At 42.6% G+C, this 15,814-nt stretch overlaps 1 protein-coding gene across 1 annotated transcript in view; it reads left to right on the plus strand.

The window, feature by feature from the left end:
* The window catches only part of ERP27 (endoplasmic reticulum protein 27), an 18,051-nt gene extending 3,279 nt beyond the window's left edge, over positions 1-14,772 (plus strand). Inside the window, exons 3-7 of the mRNA XM_017804268.1 lie at positions 92-229; positions 3,659-3,772; positions 6,820-6,945; positions 13,412-13,609; positions 14,269-14,772. Coding sequence (XP_017659757.1) covers positions 92-229; positions 3,659-3,772; positions 6,820-6,945; positions 13,412-13,609; positions 14,269-14,310 — 618 coding nt within the window. The 3' untranslated portion in view covers positions 14,311-14,772. The remainder of the gene's footprint in view (positions 1-91; positions 230-3,658; positions 3,773-6,819; positions 6,946-13,411; positions 13,610-14,268) is intronic.
* Positions 14,773-15,814: the final 1,042 nt, after the last annotated feature.

Consider the following 15,814-nt stretch of genomic DNA (forward strand, 5'->3'; position numbering starts at 1 on the left):
GCCCTTCACTGCCCGACCCTTCACTGCCCGGCCCTTCACTGCCCGACCCTTCACTGCCCGGCCCTTCACTGCCCTCCCTCTGCCTCCGCAGGAACCGGAGAGCACCGAAGCGTCCCAGTTTCGCCTGGCGGCCGGCCGGATCCCGGAGGTGCCCTTCGGCCTCAGCACCAGCCCCGCCGTCCTGTCCCACTACGGCGTCTCGGCGAACACCGTCACGCTGTTCCGCAGGGTGCGTGGGCACTGCGGCGTGGCGGGGGGCACACACAACCTCGAGCAGCTCCCGGGGAACACGCTGCCAGGCAAAAACCTGTTTCTCAGCATGAGCACTCTGATTTTGGGGCCCCCTCACGTTGGCATGGGTGAGAGGGGCTCTAGGACAAGCACTTTTCAAGGTGCCCGCAGTCACGGCACAGAAGGGAGATCTCTGGGAAGCAGTGGTAAAAAAAACATTGAAGCTGCTCACCTCTCCTTAGAGCAAGCCAAAAAAAGGCTTGTCATTGGCAGTCAGGCTGCCTGCCCACCTCAAAGCACATCGGTATAGCTTCCTGCCCCAAAGAGGGCTTTTGCTTTTGGTTTGCAGAGTGCCTGTCACTGAGACATGGAACATTTATCACATCTGATGAGATTCGCCTTTTTAAGTGTTTGCCCTATGGATCTGGTTCAGCACCCAGTGCTCTGCAAAGAGCAATGTCTGTGTTTCTGCATGACCTGCCTGGAGCTCGGCATTAACTTGGATGGAATTTCCATAGTTTCGGAAAAGGTCCTGAGACATGAAAAGTGTCTAGAGCCCATGTTACAATGGATCAACACAGCAGGCTTGATATCAAATCTTGCCAAGTGTCACTTCAGGCAGGCAAAGCTGTCTCCTAGCACACAAAACTTTTCCATCATGACTGAAAACAGATCCAACTGGGTCTCTGCAGTTACAGATGCTCTGCCACCAAAAGAAATCCCAAATGCTTTTTTCTGTCTCCTACACTGTGGTTTGCAGACTTAGTCCCTAAATAAGCTTTGGTCATGGACCCATTAGAAATGTTACTTCAGAGTTTCTTAGGTATGGAGACTGTGCAAGATCAAATTTTTGTTGACCCCACTGTATGTGCTGGTGCTTCACTGTAGCTATGTTTGCTGAAATTTAAGGAGATGATACTGGAAATGGCCACGTACTTGCTTCAAGAATACCAAGAAAAGCTAAGAGCAAATGTTCTGCTGGTTATATCAATTTCCTTGTGTTGCCCCTTTTCACACAAGCATGGCACTTGAGGAGAGGTAGGTATATCTGAAGAGCAAAGGGGCCCCAGGTAGCACAAGAAATCCTAAGAGCCAGTGAAGTGTTGTGTCACCAGAGCTCTAAGTGCATGGGGTGAGGAGAAATGGGGACACACTACATGTTCTAGGGAAACTAAATATGTCAGCTTGGCCAAGTTCTAGATCTAGGTTGTACAAAGATTGGACAAAGACAGTTTGTTCTCTGTTCTTTCTCATCATTTCCTGCACCGTGTTTACCACTGACATTATCCAAATAATTCAAAAAGAATGATCTAAGAGTGAGCAATAGGTAGGCAGGTCCTTTTATTTAACCATTTATTTACTGTGTGTAGATGTTGCAATTTCTAAGCAACACCCTTTTCAGTTTTGGTTTTTAGTCATGGTGGTTTTCTTCCAAAAGTACTGAAAACATCCTTTGTTTTCGTGCTGTGGCAGATAGTGAGGATGACTGCATTGGAAGAGTGTTTGATAAAATAAAGTGTTTGGATTCTTGGAATTTGGATTATATTGAATATTCTTCATTTGGAATCCAGTTTTTGTGACTGAACTCTTGTTTAATAGAAAAAAAAACCAGCCAGGAAAATAATACACTAGTCAGGTTTAAATGTGGTTGACAGTTCACTTGTCTGATTGTCAATTTTTCTTAAATTATCAGACACATTATTTTTCATTTCATCTTGTGCTGGATAATGTGTAGGAGTTAGCGGTCAGAGATAAAAAGGAATTTTAAAAGAACGGATACAGGAACTTGGAATCAAATACTCATTTGAACAATACAAAGATGCATGACCAGGATAGAAGTGAATCAGAGGCGTAAATTAATTTTTTCTTTGCTTTTTGCAGAGTATGAAACACTTGTAATGCTTAGAAGTTTAAGTCATAATTACAGTAGTAGGAGGGACTGCTGTCAACTGGTGAGACTTCTCTGCATATAGCGTAAGAAAACTGATTTATTCTAGTGAGGAATCTGGCCTGATGGACCTAAAAAGAACATAATTAACAGATGCTAACAACCTAATTATATGGAGTGATAAAGACATTTTGACTACAGCTTCAACTATTAGATGCAGGCTATTTTCCATCCTTATTTTCTTAAGAACATAAATGTTGGGTGCAGATTCAAGATGTTATTATCCCAAAATGGAAATCGGGTGTTTTCAGAAGCCCATGAAAGTCAAGAGAATACTTTCTGTAGGGTCCAGGGTGCTTTAGATTGTTTCCCAAGGCCTATCTGATGTCACCTGCCCAGGTGTTGCACTGTCCTCATCTTACTTACTTGAGCAGAACTACTGTTTCATGTTATGCAGAAGGAAAATCTGTGAGAGCAATTGGGCCACACAGTCTGAAAAGCACCAGCTTGGGTTGTAATACAGGGCGAGTGATTGGTATAAAAGACCTTGCCAGTGACCACAGAACAGCAAAAATGACTTTAAATGTCTGCACCCCACAGGAAAAACTAACACAAACACTTTCAGACGTTGTACAGATGTGGGGAATAAAATCTGGAGTGTGCATATGGGTCTCTCCTTAGCCCCAAGAACCTCATTCAACCTGTGTATCAATGGCCATCAAATCCCAAACTTTAGTCCTATTTCATGCCAGGGCCCAGTGTCCCCATGGCTTAACTCAGTCACTTCCTGTGCTGGTACTGCACAGGAACTCTGCCCCTAAACTGGGATGGTTTAGCTATCATTCAATGGTTGCCTGCTTCTTTTGTGTTTACCAGGTCATGAAAACCTCAATAAAATCACATCATTCTGGGGAAAAGGAGTGTGGGAAGATATGCGGCAGGATGGATTTTCCTCTAAAACTAAGACATGCTGGACTTGATTTTTTTTATTTTTTTCCTGTTGTGCTGGAAGAAAAATCCTCTTTTTATTGGAGAGATTTCTTACTTGCACAATGTTTCCAGGAATTCCATACAGGTCCATGCCAATGTTTATTACTTGTAGAAGAAACAGAATAAGCAGACAAAGACTTTTTAAAAGGGATGTAAAGCCAAAATCTATGTGAGGAGTTAGGCTATTTAATGATCTCTTTCCACAGTGCCTAGAATACTTTGTCAGCTAATCCTCCCTGTCTCCAGTGCAGCAGAAGCTGATAGTGTAGGGATGGATGGAGTCCTAAGTGATTTCTGCTATGCCATGACTTTGCCTTGTACATGGGACACTGAAAAAGGATGGAAGATCTTAAAGTGCAGACTGGCCTCTGTAGGTTCTAGACCTCCAGAAGTGGTGGTGGGGAGAGGTGGGAATTATGTTGTAATGGAGAGAGGATGGCGGTGTCCCAGAAGGTTCGTGTGTCTGTGAGTGAGTGCCATCAGTGCCTCTGGAGGGGGTGCTGAGATGAGAGGACAGCTGTGACTGTAGGTGTCTTTGCATGTCTTCAGGTAGACAATGACCGGAGGAATCTGGATATGAACAACGAAGATGTTGATACTGAGAAGATGACTCGTTTTGTTCGGATAAATGAGCTCCGCCTGGTGACAGAGTACAACCCTGTGGTAATTAGCAGCTCCCTGCAGCCCTCACCCTTGCACTTGGCCTTCTCATGGGTGTCCCTGGGCCCAAGAATTTGCATACCTAGATGTGTGTAAGGGTGGATGGGGTTGAGGGAGCCGTGCAGCTCTTCACTGCTTCTCCATACGTGGCCTGGAAGCAGATGCTTTGCTGGGGTGTGTGGGTGGGGTGGGAAAGGAAGGGAGTCATGGCAGTTCCTTTAGCTTTCCAGTAAATTTGGGATGTTGATGGGCAGAGAGCTCCATTCCTTACCACTCCTGCAGGCAGTGCTGCTTCCTCACATGGACATTTGCCATGTTGTGCCATGCCTGCAGACTCACCTCAACCAGAATCTCCTCTCTTTGGCTTAGAAGCCTTGAGAAACATGGAAACTCAAAAGACCCACTCCCAGAAGGCAGGCTTTTCTTCCTCACTCACTGGACAGGGTTTAATGTAAGCCTAGATATTTGACTGCATATTCAAGAGCAGGTTGGGATCTTCCCAAGCAAAATTTTTCACATCCCCTCCATCCCTTACTCCAGAATTCATCTGTTCAGCAACAACAACAACAACAAAAACCCACACCTGCAACACACACACACACACACACACAAAATCAGGCTTAGGATGCTTCCATGTTGGCCATTTTCTCTGGCTCACCCATCTGACTGCCACTGGCAGGGTCACAGTGGTCTTCCCTGCTGTAGAGGGTGACCAAGGATTTAGGCTTCTCTGAAATCTCAGCAGTTCACTGGGCTAGCTGCTGTGGAGTCAATAGGTCTTAGAAGCCCCAGTGGCTGCAAGGCTGAGAATTTATCATTGCTGATGGGGTATTTTGTGGCCTTCTGGATAGCTACAACAGTGCTGACCAGGCTCATTTTAATAAAAGGAGAATGGCCCAACCTGTTTCAGAGCTGTATCTTTTCAAGTTGATCCCAAGGATCGTCTAAGAGAACTGATACAATATGCATTTCAGTCACAGCCCGCAAGTAGGAGAGCTTTTTTCTTTGAAAATGTAAAATTTTTGTTTCCACAATGAAATACTGTTGAAGTTTGTCTTTTTTCTTTAATAAAAAAACCCAAAACAAAACAAAACAAAAAACCTAAAAAAACACCTCCCAAAGAAGTGGATTTGCTTTCTCATCTTCATAAGCGATGTGAAAAATGCATTTTAAAATAACAGAATGTTTCTGGGGACTGCTATATCCTGCCCCACTCTCCTCAAAGCCCTTTGAGAGCACCCAGATCATGTTGGCGGGGATGTTCTTGTTAGCTCTATAATTGCCCAGACCTTCTTAACCTTTGGAACTCCCATTGCATCCGTTTGCAATTCATTAGATCATAAGTCTTTGTTCATGTGTTTCTGCTGATGCTTTGGGTTCTCACTGCATGGTGTCCTGTTTGGCACCCAGGCTGTGTCCCTGACCGAGAAGTCATGAGCTGTTCAGCTGGTCCCCTCCACCCTGACTGTCAGTGCACAAGTTGTTAGGTTTTTCTCCAGACACTCTGGAGTGCTATCAAGGTGCTGCAATTAACAGCACCTCCTGCAGTCTCTGGCCCAAAGCCCTCCTAGCTCCCCTAAGGTAGCCTGGGTTTTTGTAAATATTTTTTCCCGGTGCATATGCTGTTTGCATCCAAGAATGCTGCTGGTCAGCAGAGGATGGGGTCACATGGGTTGCACCGAGTGCTGCCAAGAGTTTCACTCTCCATTCTGGGGCCCTTACTGTTTCTCTTCCATACTTAAGGCATTATTAGGCAATGCTTACCCTGTGGGCTTACCAGGAGAGTCAGAAATGACCTGACCATGTTGATGAGCTCTGCTAATTGCTCTTGCACAAAGTTGTGTGGACAAGCACACCTTTGTGTGGAGCTGCTGGAGGACCTGCTGCTCCAGCCCTGTCCACTGTCAGCCCAGCCTTGTCATGGCCCTTGGTGCTGGCTGACTTCCCCCTCACCTTCCCCCTCATCCTCTCCCATGAGGTTCCCTAATGTTCTCCAGCCTTAGTTTGCATCCCTTTTACTCTCCCCTGCCTCAGCTGTGCACCAGCAGAGGAGTGAAGGAATACAAAATGTCTGATAAACATTAGGCTAACAGCAGAGTCTCGTCTGCCAAAAACTAGATGCTCTGTAGTGCACTGCCTTTGCCAGCATGCACTCCCTGACCCCTTCCTTGTTACTCCTGGAGCCTGTGGAAACTTTCTGCTCCTGTTGGCCAGGAGCTGTACAGTCTGTGCCTCTGTGGTTTCGGTGGCACGGGGGAGGCAGCAGGTCTGGCCCTGTTAGTGTTTAATTTGAGGGAGAGGCTGCAGGGCTGCAGGAAGCAGACGGAAGGAGAAGTGAGATGACGAGTGAGTGAGTTCATCGAGATGGTGCGGTGGCTTCTTGGGCAGTGCCAGCCCTGTCTCCTCACAGAGGGCCAGTGTGTATTGATTGCCTGCTTGGCCCTTGCCTGGAGAGAGAGACAGCTGGCTCCAGGTCTTCTCTCACTGTGGGACTGCCAAGGCAATTTTAACCCTCAGCACTCTGGAGTCCCTAGGCCCTGGGGTTGCTGGAACTCTGGACTCATTCTCATCCTATGCACAGCCTAACACTAAAGAAAAAAAGTAAGGGGAGACACCAACCTTGACACAACAAATCCTTCCCACTTTCTTGCTTCCGTTTCAGCTGGATGCTGGACCTCAGTGATTTAGAACACCCTTATATTCACTGTTTGCTGGCCTTTACTCTCCACATCCTTGCTCTAGTCTTTAGCTTGCTTTATATAGGCGGTTCCCCTACCTAATCACTAACTATCTTGAGGACAGTGGTGAACCCTTGTGGTCTTCAGATACTCATTTTAGGAATAAGCAAAATCAGGGGATTAAGTACTTCCACAAAGAACCCAGATTGGAACCCTCCTGCTTTGAAGAAACCTGTCCTGCTTGTGATGTTGATTTGCAAAGAAACCTCAGCCAAGTCAGGAGCACTGATGTCCCTCTGACACTGCATCCAATACAAATTGAATGTTCTCAACCTCCTTGTCTGTGTGTGCTTTTCTCTCTGTGATGGGCAGACAGCAATAGGTGTGATGCAGAGTTCGCTCCAGTTTAACCTCCTCCTGATCACAGACAAGATGTCCCCAAAGCACCCTGAGCGAATGCGCAAGTTTCGGGCGGCAGCAGAGCTCTTCAAGGGAAAGGTGAGTCCAAACAGAGACAAAGAAGGGTTCTTAGGGAGAAAAAAAATACAGTAATTTCTGCCATGAATGGGGAGGGCATAATCTCCTCTGTGCATTATGAGAGCAAAGATGAAGTAGCAGGAAAAGAAGATTATTTGGGTAATTAAGTGGAAGAGTTGGTTCTGTTCACCTTTTGCCAGTTTGCCTCCTTGTGGGGAAAATATCCTCTCTATCCTGCTCCTCTTCTCTCTTGGTGGAACATTGTGTATTTCATTGCTTCTGGCCCAGTTTTGTTCCCTTGTACTGGATGATGACAAACAGCTGCTCTACTTCAGTCTGGTGACGGTTGCATTCCACTGATGTGAGAGGTTAATTTGTATATACAGCACACAAGATGCCAAGGAGCCTTATGTAAGTGACCAGATAGCAAATAATGTCAATGTTTCTTAACCCTTAGACTTCTGGTTGGATCCTGGGGAAATGGCTATTTTAAAGGAGTTGGAAGTGGGTTTCTTGAATTTTGCACACTAAGGCGATGAGATAGATGGGATGTTTGAGAGAAATTTTACCTAGTTCCCGTCCCTTGTGTACAGAGCTCCCCAAATAGTAAATCAACCCATGGCTGATTCTCTGCCTGGATTATGGAGGAATTTGTGTCTGGGGAACAGAGGAATGAACTGGCAAGCAAAGGAGAATTCAGAGCAACAGGAAGGCATTTGGACAAGATGGGAGTGGGCAGAAGATAATAACAGTGGGGACAACTGAGCTGAGAGGCAGGCGGAGATCTTCCTCTGAGAAGTGTGGAGCTGGAAAGAGTTGGGGTTTGATAACTAGAACATCTGCATGCCTCTTTTTTTGGCACTAAATGGGCAGATTAGAAATCAAGTATATCCTCACCTTCAAATTCTGGGGCCATCTCAGGACTGTGCACTCCCAAAAGTCTTGAGACATGTTTACTTTGGACCTTGCCATCTTCCCTACCCATTGGCAAGAGACTAGGCAGAAACTTTGCATCAAAGTCAAAAGGTCCCTTTAGAAGGGTTTTGCTTTGGTGAGTATGTAGTGATAAAAAACCCCTCATTTATCTGAAAAATTCTATTCATCTCATGTGAGATTTGTGTTATATTAATACTATTGTCACTATCCTTCATGAGCAGCAGTCTGATACAGGTCTCCCCCAAGCAGCTAAGTCTTCTAACAAATTGCTGTTTAGCACTGCTATCCTTTGCTGATGCAGCTGCATCTAGTTTTCATGTGATACACCTAGATCTGAGAAAAGGGGAATAATTTTCCTAGAAATACTTCACAAAACATTGGATAAAATGTTGTACTGAAGTCCAGATAGTTTATGAATTTTCAGCAAGCCAAATCTAACTTTTTTTTATTCGTGCAGGCAAGTTTCCCACCAAATCAGTCGAGAAGTTTGCCAGAGTAAAATATAAAAGAATAAAGATGTGGGAATTTGACTAATTATTTCTGCTTTACTGCAGTGTTACTGCAGGACACAGAGATGAAAATAAGTTGTTTTTCCTGAAGGAATGGCACTCTGAGGAGTAAACCGTGTTTTGAATTGCCCTCTTAGAAAACAGCAAGAGAGCTATGATCCCTCTGTTTGGCTTTTAGATCTGGACAGCAAGGAGTAAGCAGGGTCATATGCCCATTTAGGTTTGTCTCCATTGTTCTGTTATGAAGAAAGACATGAATTAGTTTGTGTATCAGAAGCAGCCACTGCATAATACCATGATAATCTCTGCTAGCTAATTTTCCTAAATGGAGTTGTCTGTTGTCAGGACTACCAAGCTAACTGAGGTTTACTTCAAAACAAGTAAAGAATTGAGTAAAGTTTGCCTTTTTGTGGCTTGCAGATTGTCTGAGAATTAATGCAAGATTATTGACTTGAATTTTATTAGAGATTACCAGTGAATGATTCATATCCTGTGGGATAGTGGTGGAAGGCTTACTTGTGCTGCAGGGTTAGTGCTGTCAGTAGTTTGAGCAAGGAATCATTGCTGTGGAGTAGTGTTCAGGCTGCCTGTAAGCATGTACCACTGTACAGTGCTTTACAGCCAGAGTGCCAGAACAGAGTGGGAATGCTTGGTGTGTGTTGCAATTTCTGTACAGGCCAGTGCAAAACACAAACAGAGCCTCAAGAGGGTTCCCAAGCAGGAGAAGGGGTACCTATCCCATCACACATCTCTGTTGCCATCTGATGGAAGAATACTCCTTGTCATTATTATTGTTAGTGGGAGGGAAAAGAGAAACTTGTTGCTTGGATCGATGGAGAGGTAAAGAGGAACTACTGCTGCTGCTGAGTGGCTGACCCCAAATAGTGAAGAAAATCAGGGAATCGTGGAATCATTTTGGTTGGAAAAGACTCTTAAGATCATCTAGTCCAACCAATAATGGATCATGAAGAAGTGATTCACCTGCCAGTTCCTGGATTATGGTCCTCCTTTCATGTCTAGTTTATGATCTTCTCATTCTTGCCTGAGAGGAAGCTGAGATTTTCAGCTGGAGGATCCATGAAGCTGTATGGTGAGGACTGTTACTTGAAAACAGCCTGAACTGCACCCTGAGCAGCAGTGAGGGCCTGAAGGCAGTCTAGATTCCTCTAGATTTTATTGTGGAACCTGGGTGCTGTAAAATGCTGGAGAGGAAAAAGCAAATGGTAGATGATGCTAAGCCAGTATAAGCTGACAACAATAAGAAGAAATATGGTAGTTTTCTAGCAGACTTTGAGAAACAATTCTGGGTGGAAACAGTGAACAGAGTTCAGAGCACTGCAGCTGCAGGAGTGAATCCACCAGCCTTCTTGGACGGATCCCACTGCAATTAAATACGTGCTTATTTAAGAAAGTACTGCCAAGAGTCCAGGTTTTCTACTGGAAAGAAAATGTCAGGGTTTGCATTGCTGGGCCAAACTAGCATAATAATTTTCAGTTTTCTTGCTACAGGATCAGAGTATAGCATGATAATTACAGCTGGTGTATCTCATGGGTATTGGCAGAAGTTTCAATAGTGTGATGTTGGGAATAACAAAAGCAGCTTTTGCTGCAACTGATGCAATTGGTTTCCAATGTGAAAATGTTTTGGGTAGAGATGTTTGCAAACTCTCTTTTAGTTTGTATGTAGGTCCATTTAGAAATGGGTTCTGAGAAACTCCTGAGTGTCCTTCAGGACTTCTTCCATGGAAATGAAAAGATGATGCCCTTTCTCTTGCAGACAGTCATCCATACACTTTTTATTTTTCTTATCAGACATTACTGGCTCCAGAACTGAGAGAGAGAATATTTAGAGATGCCTCTTTTAGCAATAAACAGAGGAGCCTGTAAATATGGATTTTCTATGTCACTTAAGATATCTACAGTAAAGTTGTTTCTACACTTTTTTTTTTTTATTCAAGACCGATGTTTTAGTTTTGCTTTGATGCAGTTTGTAAGCTATGTAAGACATTATTCAAACTTCAGAATTTGATCTTTTTGCTTTTACAGTCTTCTCCAAGAATGAAGACTGCAGTTCTCTGAAGTTCAAAGTCAAACACTGGATATGAGGCTTGATCATCCTTCCTGTTTATCTTTGTTAGAAAAAACTAAGCAATGTTAGATTGGTTATTACCATTGCAGTGCTATTTTCAATTAACTTTAATTCCTTGGGCAATAACATCATTCCATATCTTAGTATTTACTAGGAACTCGATGTTCTAAAAGCACTGGGATAGGAATCAAGTTGTCAACACACCAAAACGGTATCAGTGTACAAATTTTCTGAAAGAGAGCTTATCGCAGGTGACAGTGCAAAGATAATATCATGTGTGGAGTAGAGAGTTTGTGTCAGGAGTTCGTCATCCATGAAGGATATCCATCACTGCCTGTAGCAGCAGACCTCTGAAATAAGGCAAGAAGTTTGCCACAAAATGAAACAATTTCATGGAAATAATTTCAGAGTGAAAAAAACTCAACCAATTACTATACAGGAGAGTATGAAATGGAAAGTGAACTTTCTGTTTGGGATGGAACTAACTGGTTTCTAGCAATGATAAAAGAGTTGCCATTATAAGTGGTATTTTTTTTTGATGAATTATAGCTTTGGTGAGTCGTCTGAGCAAAGGTTTGAGGCTCTTTTCAGCACTGACTGAGAAGGACAACCATATCTTCCCTTCCAAATAGGTGGAATAAAGTGCTTGTCACTGTTTATTGTAGAGGTTACCTAAATGGCTGACTGAGACAAGGCTAGGATCTGGATGGCAGAGGTTGGGCAATATGAATCTTGCCTCATCGTCATTATAATTTTCCATGATCACTGCATTTATTCTTTATGAATAGAGCTGGATGGGAATCTCAGAATAAAATAAATTCCTCAGTTTGTGTGTTTCCATTTGCTTCTGTAAGGAAGAAGGTATCTGAAATTCTAAACCCCAACATTTTTATTCTTTTATTCTTACTGTGTTTTTTGTATTCATGGATAAAATGTGTACAGCTTTTTAGTTTTTGGGGTCTTTAACAAAGACTGGAAGCTTGATAAAGTGAAGAATATTGACTAACATTTATTTATATTGCCATTTTAAAATGTTATTCATCTGTTTTAAAGGTGAAGGAGGTTTTGTATAGAAAATGACACCATTTATGAACCTAAGTATTCTAAATGCCTTTTTTTTAATAACCTCTTGTTTAACATTTGATTGAAAAGATACAGTTGCCTGTTGAATATTTCATAGAGAAAACCAAAAGTTTGTGAATGAACTGCTGAAAATGCTTCCTCTCCAGCAATGGCTTCTGTTTCCAGCTTGCTGGTTGGAAGGAGAGCTCTAAAACATTAAGTATTGCTATTCCATCTGAAAGCCACTTAGCTCAGGTCCTTAGACCTGTGAACCTCAAATTTTTGACCATTCTTTAGCTTGGTGTTTTATCTTGCAAAAAAGATGAATTAAACACTCTGAGAGAAGTTCCCCACAGCCTGTCTGTTCACTAACTTGTTTCCCTTGGGGCACAGTTGGCTTTTGAAAGAGAAATTGCAAGTGGTAAATATCACATATCCAGTGCAAGTATTGTTCCTGTTTCTGTATCTCTCTGTATAACTGCAGTTAAACCATACAGCATCCTAACTATCCTTCCTTTCCATAGGCTGTTCCCTAGGAAAGTTTCCAGATTTATTTTGGTTTTTTATAGAACATAAATTTAATAAAATAAAGAACTGGAGATTTACCAAGTTTATTTTTAGAGAAGAAAACAAGTTTTGAACTAGCTTGAGTGTTCTTCATTGAAATGATAGAAAAACATGAGTCACAGCCTGGGAATTAGGCATATCATCTTCACATTACAATTCTTTTCTTTTATTAAACTCTTCTTTTTTCTTGTGTCAATTAAGTCATAGCTTTGTCCAAAAGTACATTGAATATGCTAGCCAAATAGACTGCACAGGATAAAAAGGAGATAAAATGACACATTCTAGCTGGGTGTTTATTTCATTGTCTTGGATCTCAACTGCTGAGGGATGCTATTTAATCAGGTCACTGATTAAATTGTTTCATTGATGTAATTTTTTTTATAAAATTTATACATAATTTTTGTATTTAGCATTAATAGATAATTCAGCAAAGATTTTTGAGATAGCTGTATATTTTATTGGTAATGTTTCAGATTCTAGAATTTTAAGTTTGTGCTAATTCCTACTGCACCTCTACAATCTAGGCTGAAACTTAGCTTTTAAACTGAAATCATGGAGTTGGTCACCAATTATGATAAATTTGTACTATTGAATCATCCCAGAATAATCCTAATCCTTGGCTTGATCTTGTTCTCCAAGAATATCTGGGAGCACAGAAGACTGTAGGTCATTCTCATCCTGACTTATTCATTACTGGGCTTCTCTCCCCAGATCTGAACAACCCTTCACTGAGTTGGGCTGTCTTGCCAGCAACTTCTGTTTCCCAAATGATTGCATTTTCATTTATGTTCACTGCAGCTAACTTAAATACATTTTTTGTGTTTGGTGCTTTCATCTTCTTATCTTTGCTGTCCTGTACTTCACTCCCAGGTTCTTGCAATTGAATTTGATTCTTCACACACCAAAACATTTTCTGCTACTCTTGGTCTTGCATGTGTGTGAGGATCTTATGCAAATAACATGCAAGTAGAAGAGTCAACTTCTTTGACATGTGCTGCTAAGATAGGACATCTTGTTTCCTTATCTATTAAGAGAATAGAAGTGGAGACTGCCTTCCTGTCATACTGCAGATATATTTTTAAAGAAGGTGAAAGAAGACATTTTGGTTGGTAGTGTAAGTCTGGACTTAATAAAATACAGAAAAACGCACTGCATGGAGCTGCTAGATTGTGGCAGAGGAAAGTGTTGTTCTAACAGAGATAGTTTTCTCAAACTCTTTATAAAAAAAAAATCACTGTTAATCTTTGTATGATCGCTGTTTGGGGATCTGTTCTCTCTCTCATCTTCTGTTTTTCTCACATTTCCTTTCCTGTTTCCATCACAGATTCTCTTTATCCTGTTAGACAGCAATTTGAAGAGCAATGAACCAGTAGTGTCATACTTCCAGCTGAAGAAGTCCCAGCTACCAGCTCTGGCTGTATTCCACACACCAGATGATGAGCATGATGTGATGACTGTGGATGAAATCTCCATTGAGCGTGTGCAGGACTTCTGTAATCGTTTCATACAAAGAATGAAGAAGGTGGGTCCTGTATGGGAAACCGGGATCTTGTAGGATGATGCTGTTGTTCACAAGGCTCTTGAAGAAGATGACTTCGGTTTCTTGAACTCCTTCCCATCCCTGCCACCTTCTCTTCCACATACATTTGCACCTGAATATGAGTAAAGCATCTCTAGGGCAGAACAGAGATGGATATCTTTGCAGAGCCTCTTTCTTCATCTACAACAAGAAGATTTCACTGACCTCTGAAGGTCTCTGTGAAGCATCTATCATACAGGAACAGCAGCTGGGGAGACAAAGTGAAGGGTGCCTTTGAATGCTGAGAATGGGATGGTGAATGGCCGCATATGAAAGTGGGTGAGAGAAAAAATGGCATAGATAGGAATGAAATCTATCGAGAAGGCTACAGAACAGAGTATACAGATGGGGGCTTAGGACTCTAGTAGAGGTCTCTGCTGGGAGAGGGGCAATTTAATCTCCATGTTCATTCAGTGTTAAGAGTTTTCTCTGTTAAAATTCATCTTCCTATAGCACAGAGGTTTTGTGTTGTAAAGTGGAAATGAGATAGGAGGGCAGTGGCATAGACAGCAGAGGGAGGCATTTGAGTTATTTTCCTTTTATCACTATACTGAGAAACCGAGTAACATCAAAACTGATTTCATGCCTCTAATGTGTTTTAGAAAGAAGACGAATCTGAGAAGCCCCTCAATGAGGAACTCTGATTCTTTCTCAGCCAACAGGATGACTGTGCCCAGAATCATCTTATTCTGGTGTATTAAGAGTTCACTTCACCCTGCAGCTCGACAATTTCTGAACCAAGTTGGTCATGTATTCCCATCACCATTCTATGTATATATATGCTGTCTATCCTCTCCAGAAATCTCTTATCTCTTCTCATTTGTTGGCTCCAGTTCACTTCTTTTCAGTACTCCAGTACCTTTGGTATTGCCTTACGATGTGTCCTTCCATGCCACTCTGTTGGAGCAAAGAGTGGCGTAGCAAAATGGCAATATCAGAGGTAAAGCTAGTAGTTCCCAGGGATCTGTTTCCCTCATTCTCTTGGCTTTTGGTGATATGCTGGGATCCACTGTCAGCCTTTCCCGACACTACAAATGGGTTGCTTGCATGATGTCACATGAACTTTTCCATTTATTTTACTAAATAAAGCAAAAAGTGAATAGCCTGAATTTTTACTCAAATATATTGTTTCTCACTCCTCTTGTCTTTCACTTGAGGACAAAGTCTCTGTATTTCTGAATAAGCTTAAAAAATCTACTTTCTCTGAGTTTAACTTAGGCTTAGCAACCAACCAGGTTGGTTGCTAAAAATCATTCCCCGTGGAACTGGACCCATCATCAACAGATACAGGATGAGAGATTTCTAGGAAGGTTTGGAGTCAGAACAGCACTGGGTACAGCAGCTCTGAGGTAGTGCAGCAGAAATGAATTAGCCTAAGATGTTGCAGAAGGGCAGTAGAAAGTTGCCTTGCAAGACAGGGGATATTCCACACTACATTGGAGGGAAAGGCTAATGTCTGTGTATTGACCTCAGACATTCCTCAGAGGTCACAGTACTGGTATACAGGAAATGGGGACTTTGCAGGCAAGGTATATGAGCCATCTTTGTTCTGCTGTACTAGATGCATGCACTAGGCTTGACTCATACTTGGCTCAGCATCCTTTGGCATGAAGTATGGGTGCTCCTCTCAAATAGTGACTGCAATGTCTCTCAAGGCTTGAGAGACTAGGCCTTGGACAGGGAGCCTAAGAGGGGTAGAGCTGCGAAACCTTTCTCAGAGATTAGGCCAATGCAAAGAACTGTTAACAGAAAGAAGTTGTTCTTGCTTATGAAGGAAACACAGCTCCCCAAGGCAGAGGAAGAAGTCAGGAGTTGGAAGGGATGCAGAGTAACTGCCCAACACCATGATTGCCACAGCAGGGATGCAAGTGCTGTGTTACCTCTTGTCTCTTCCACTTGGATCATTCATTTAGCGAGAACTCTTGTCTCCCACACAGCTGGATTTATCTCTATAGTGCTGTATCCTCCCTTCTCCTCTGCTTATGTGAAGAAAACCTTATACTGTAATAGCTGGTACAAGGAATCAAAATCGCTCCACATTTCCAAGGAAGAGTGGTACAATCCAAATAGTACTGAGGATTCTTGACAAGGACAGGAAACTGTCTTCCTGGACAGGGAGCTCTCCCTTAAAAAGCAGAGCAGTGGGCA

The sequence above is a fragment of the Lepidothrix coronata genome, unplaced genomic scaffold (assembly GCF_001604755.1).
Source record: "Lepidothrix coronata isolate B3197 unplaced genomic scaffold, Lepidothrix_coronata-1.0 Scaffold9, whole genome shotgun sequence".
Classification (NCBI taxonomy): Eukaryota; Metazoa; Chordata; class Aves; order Passeriformes; family Pipridae; genus Lepidothrix; species Lepidothrix coronata.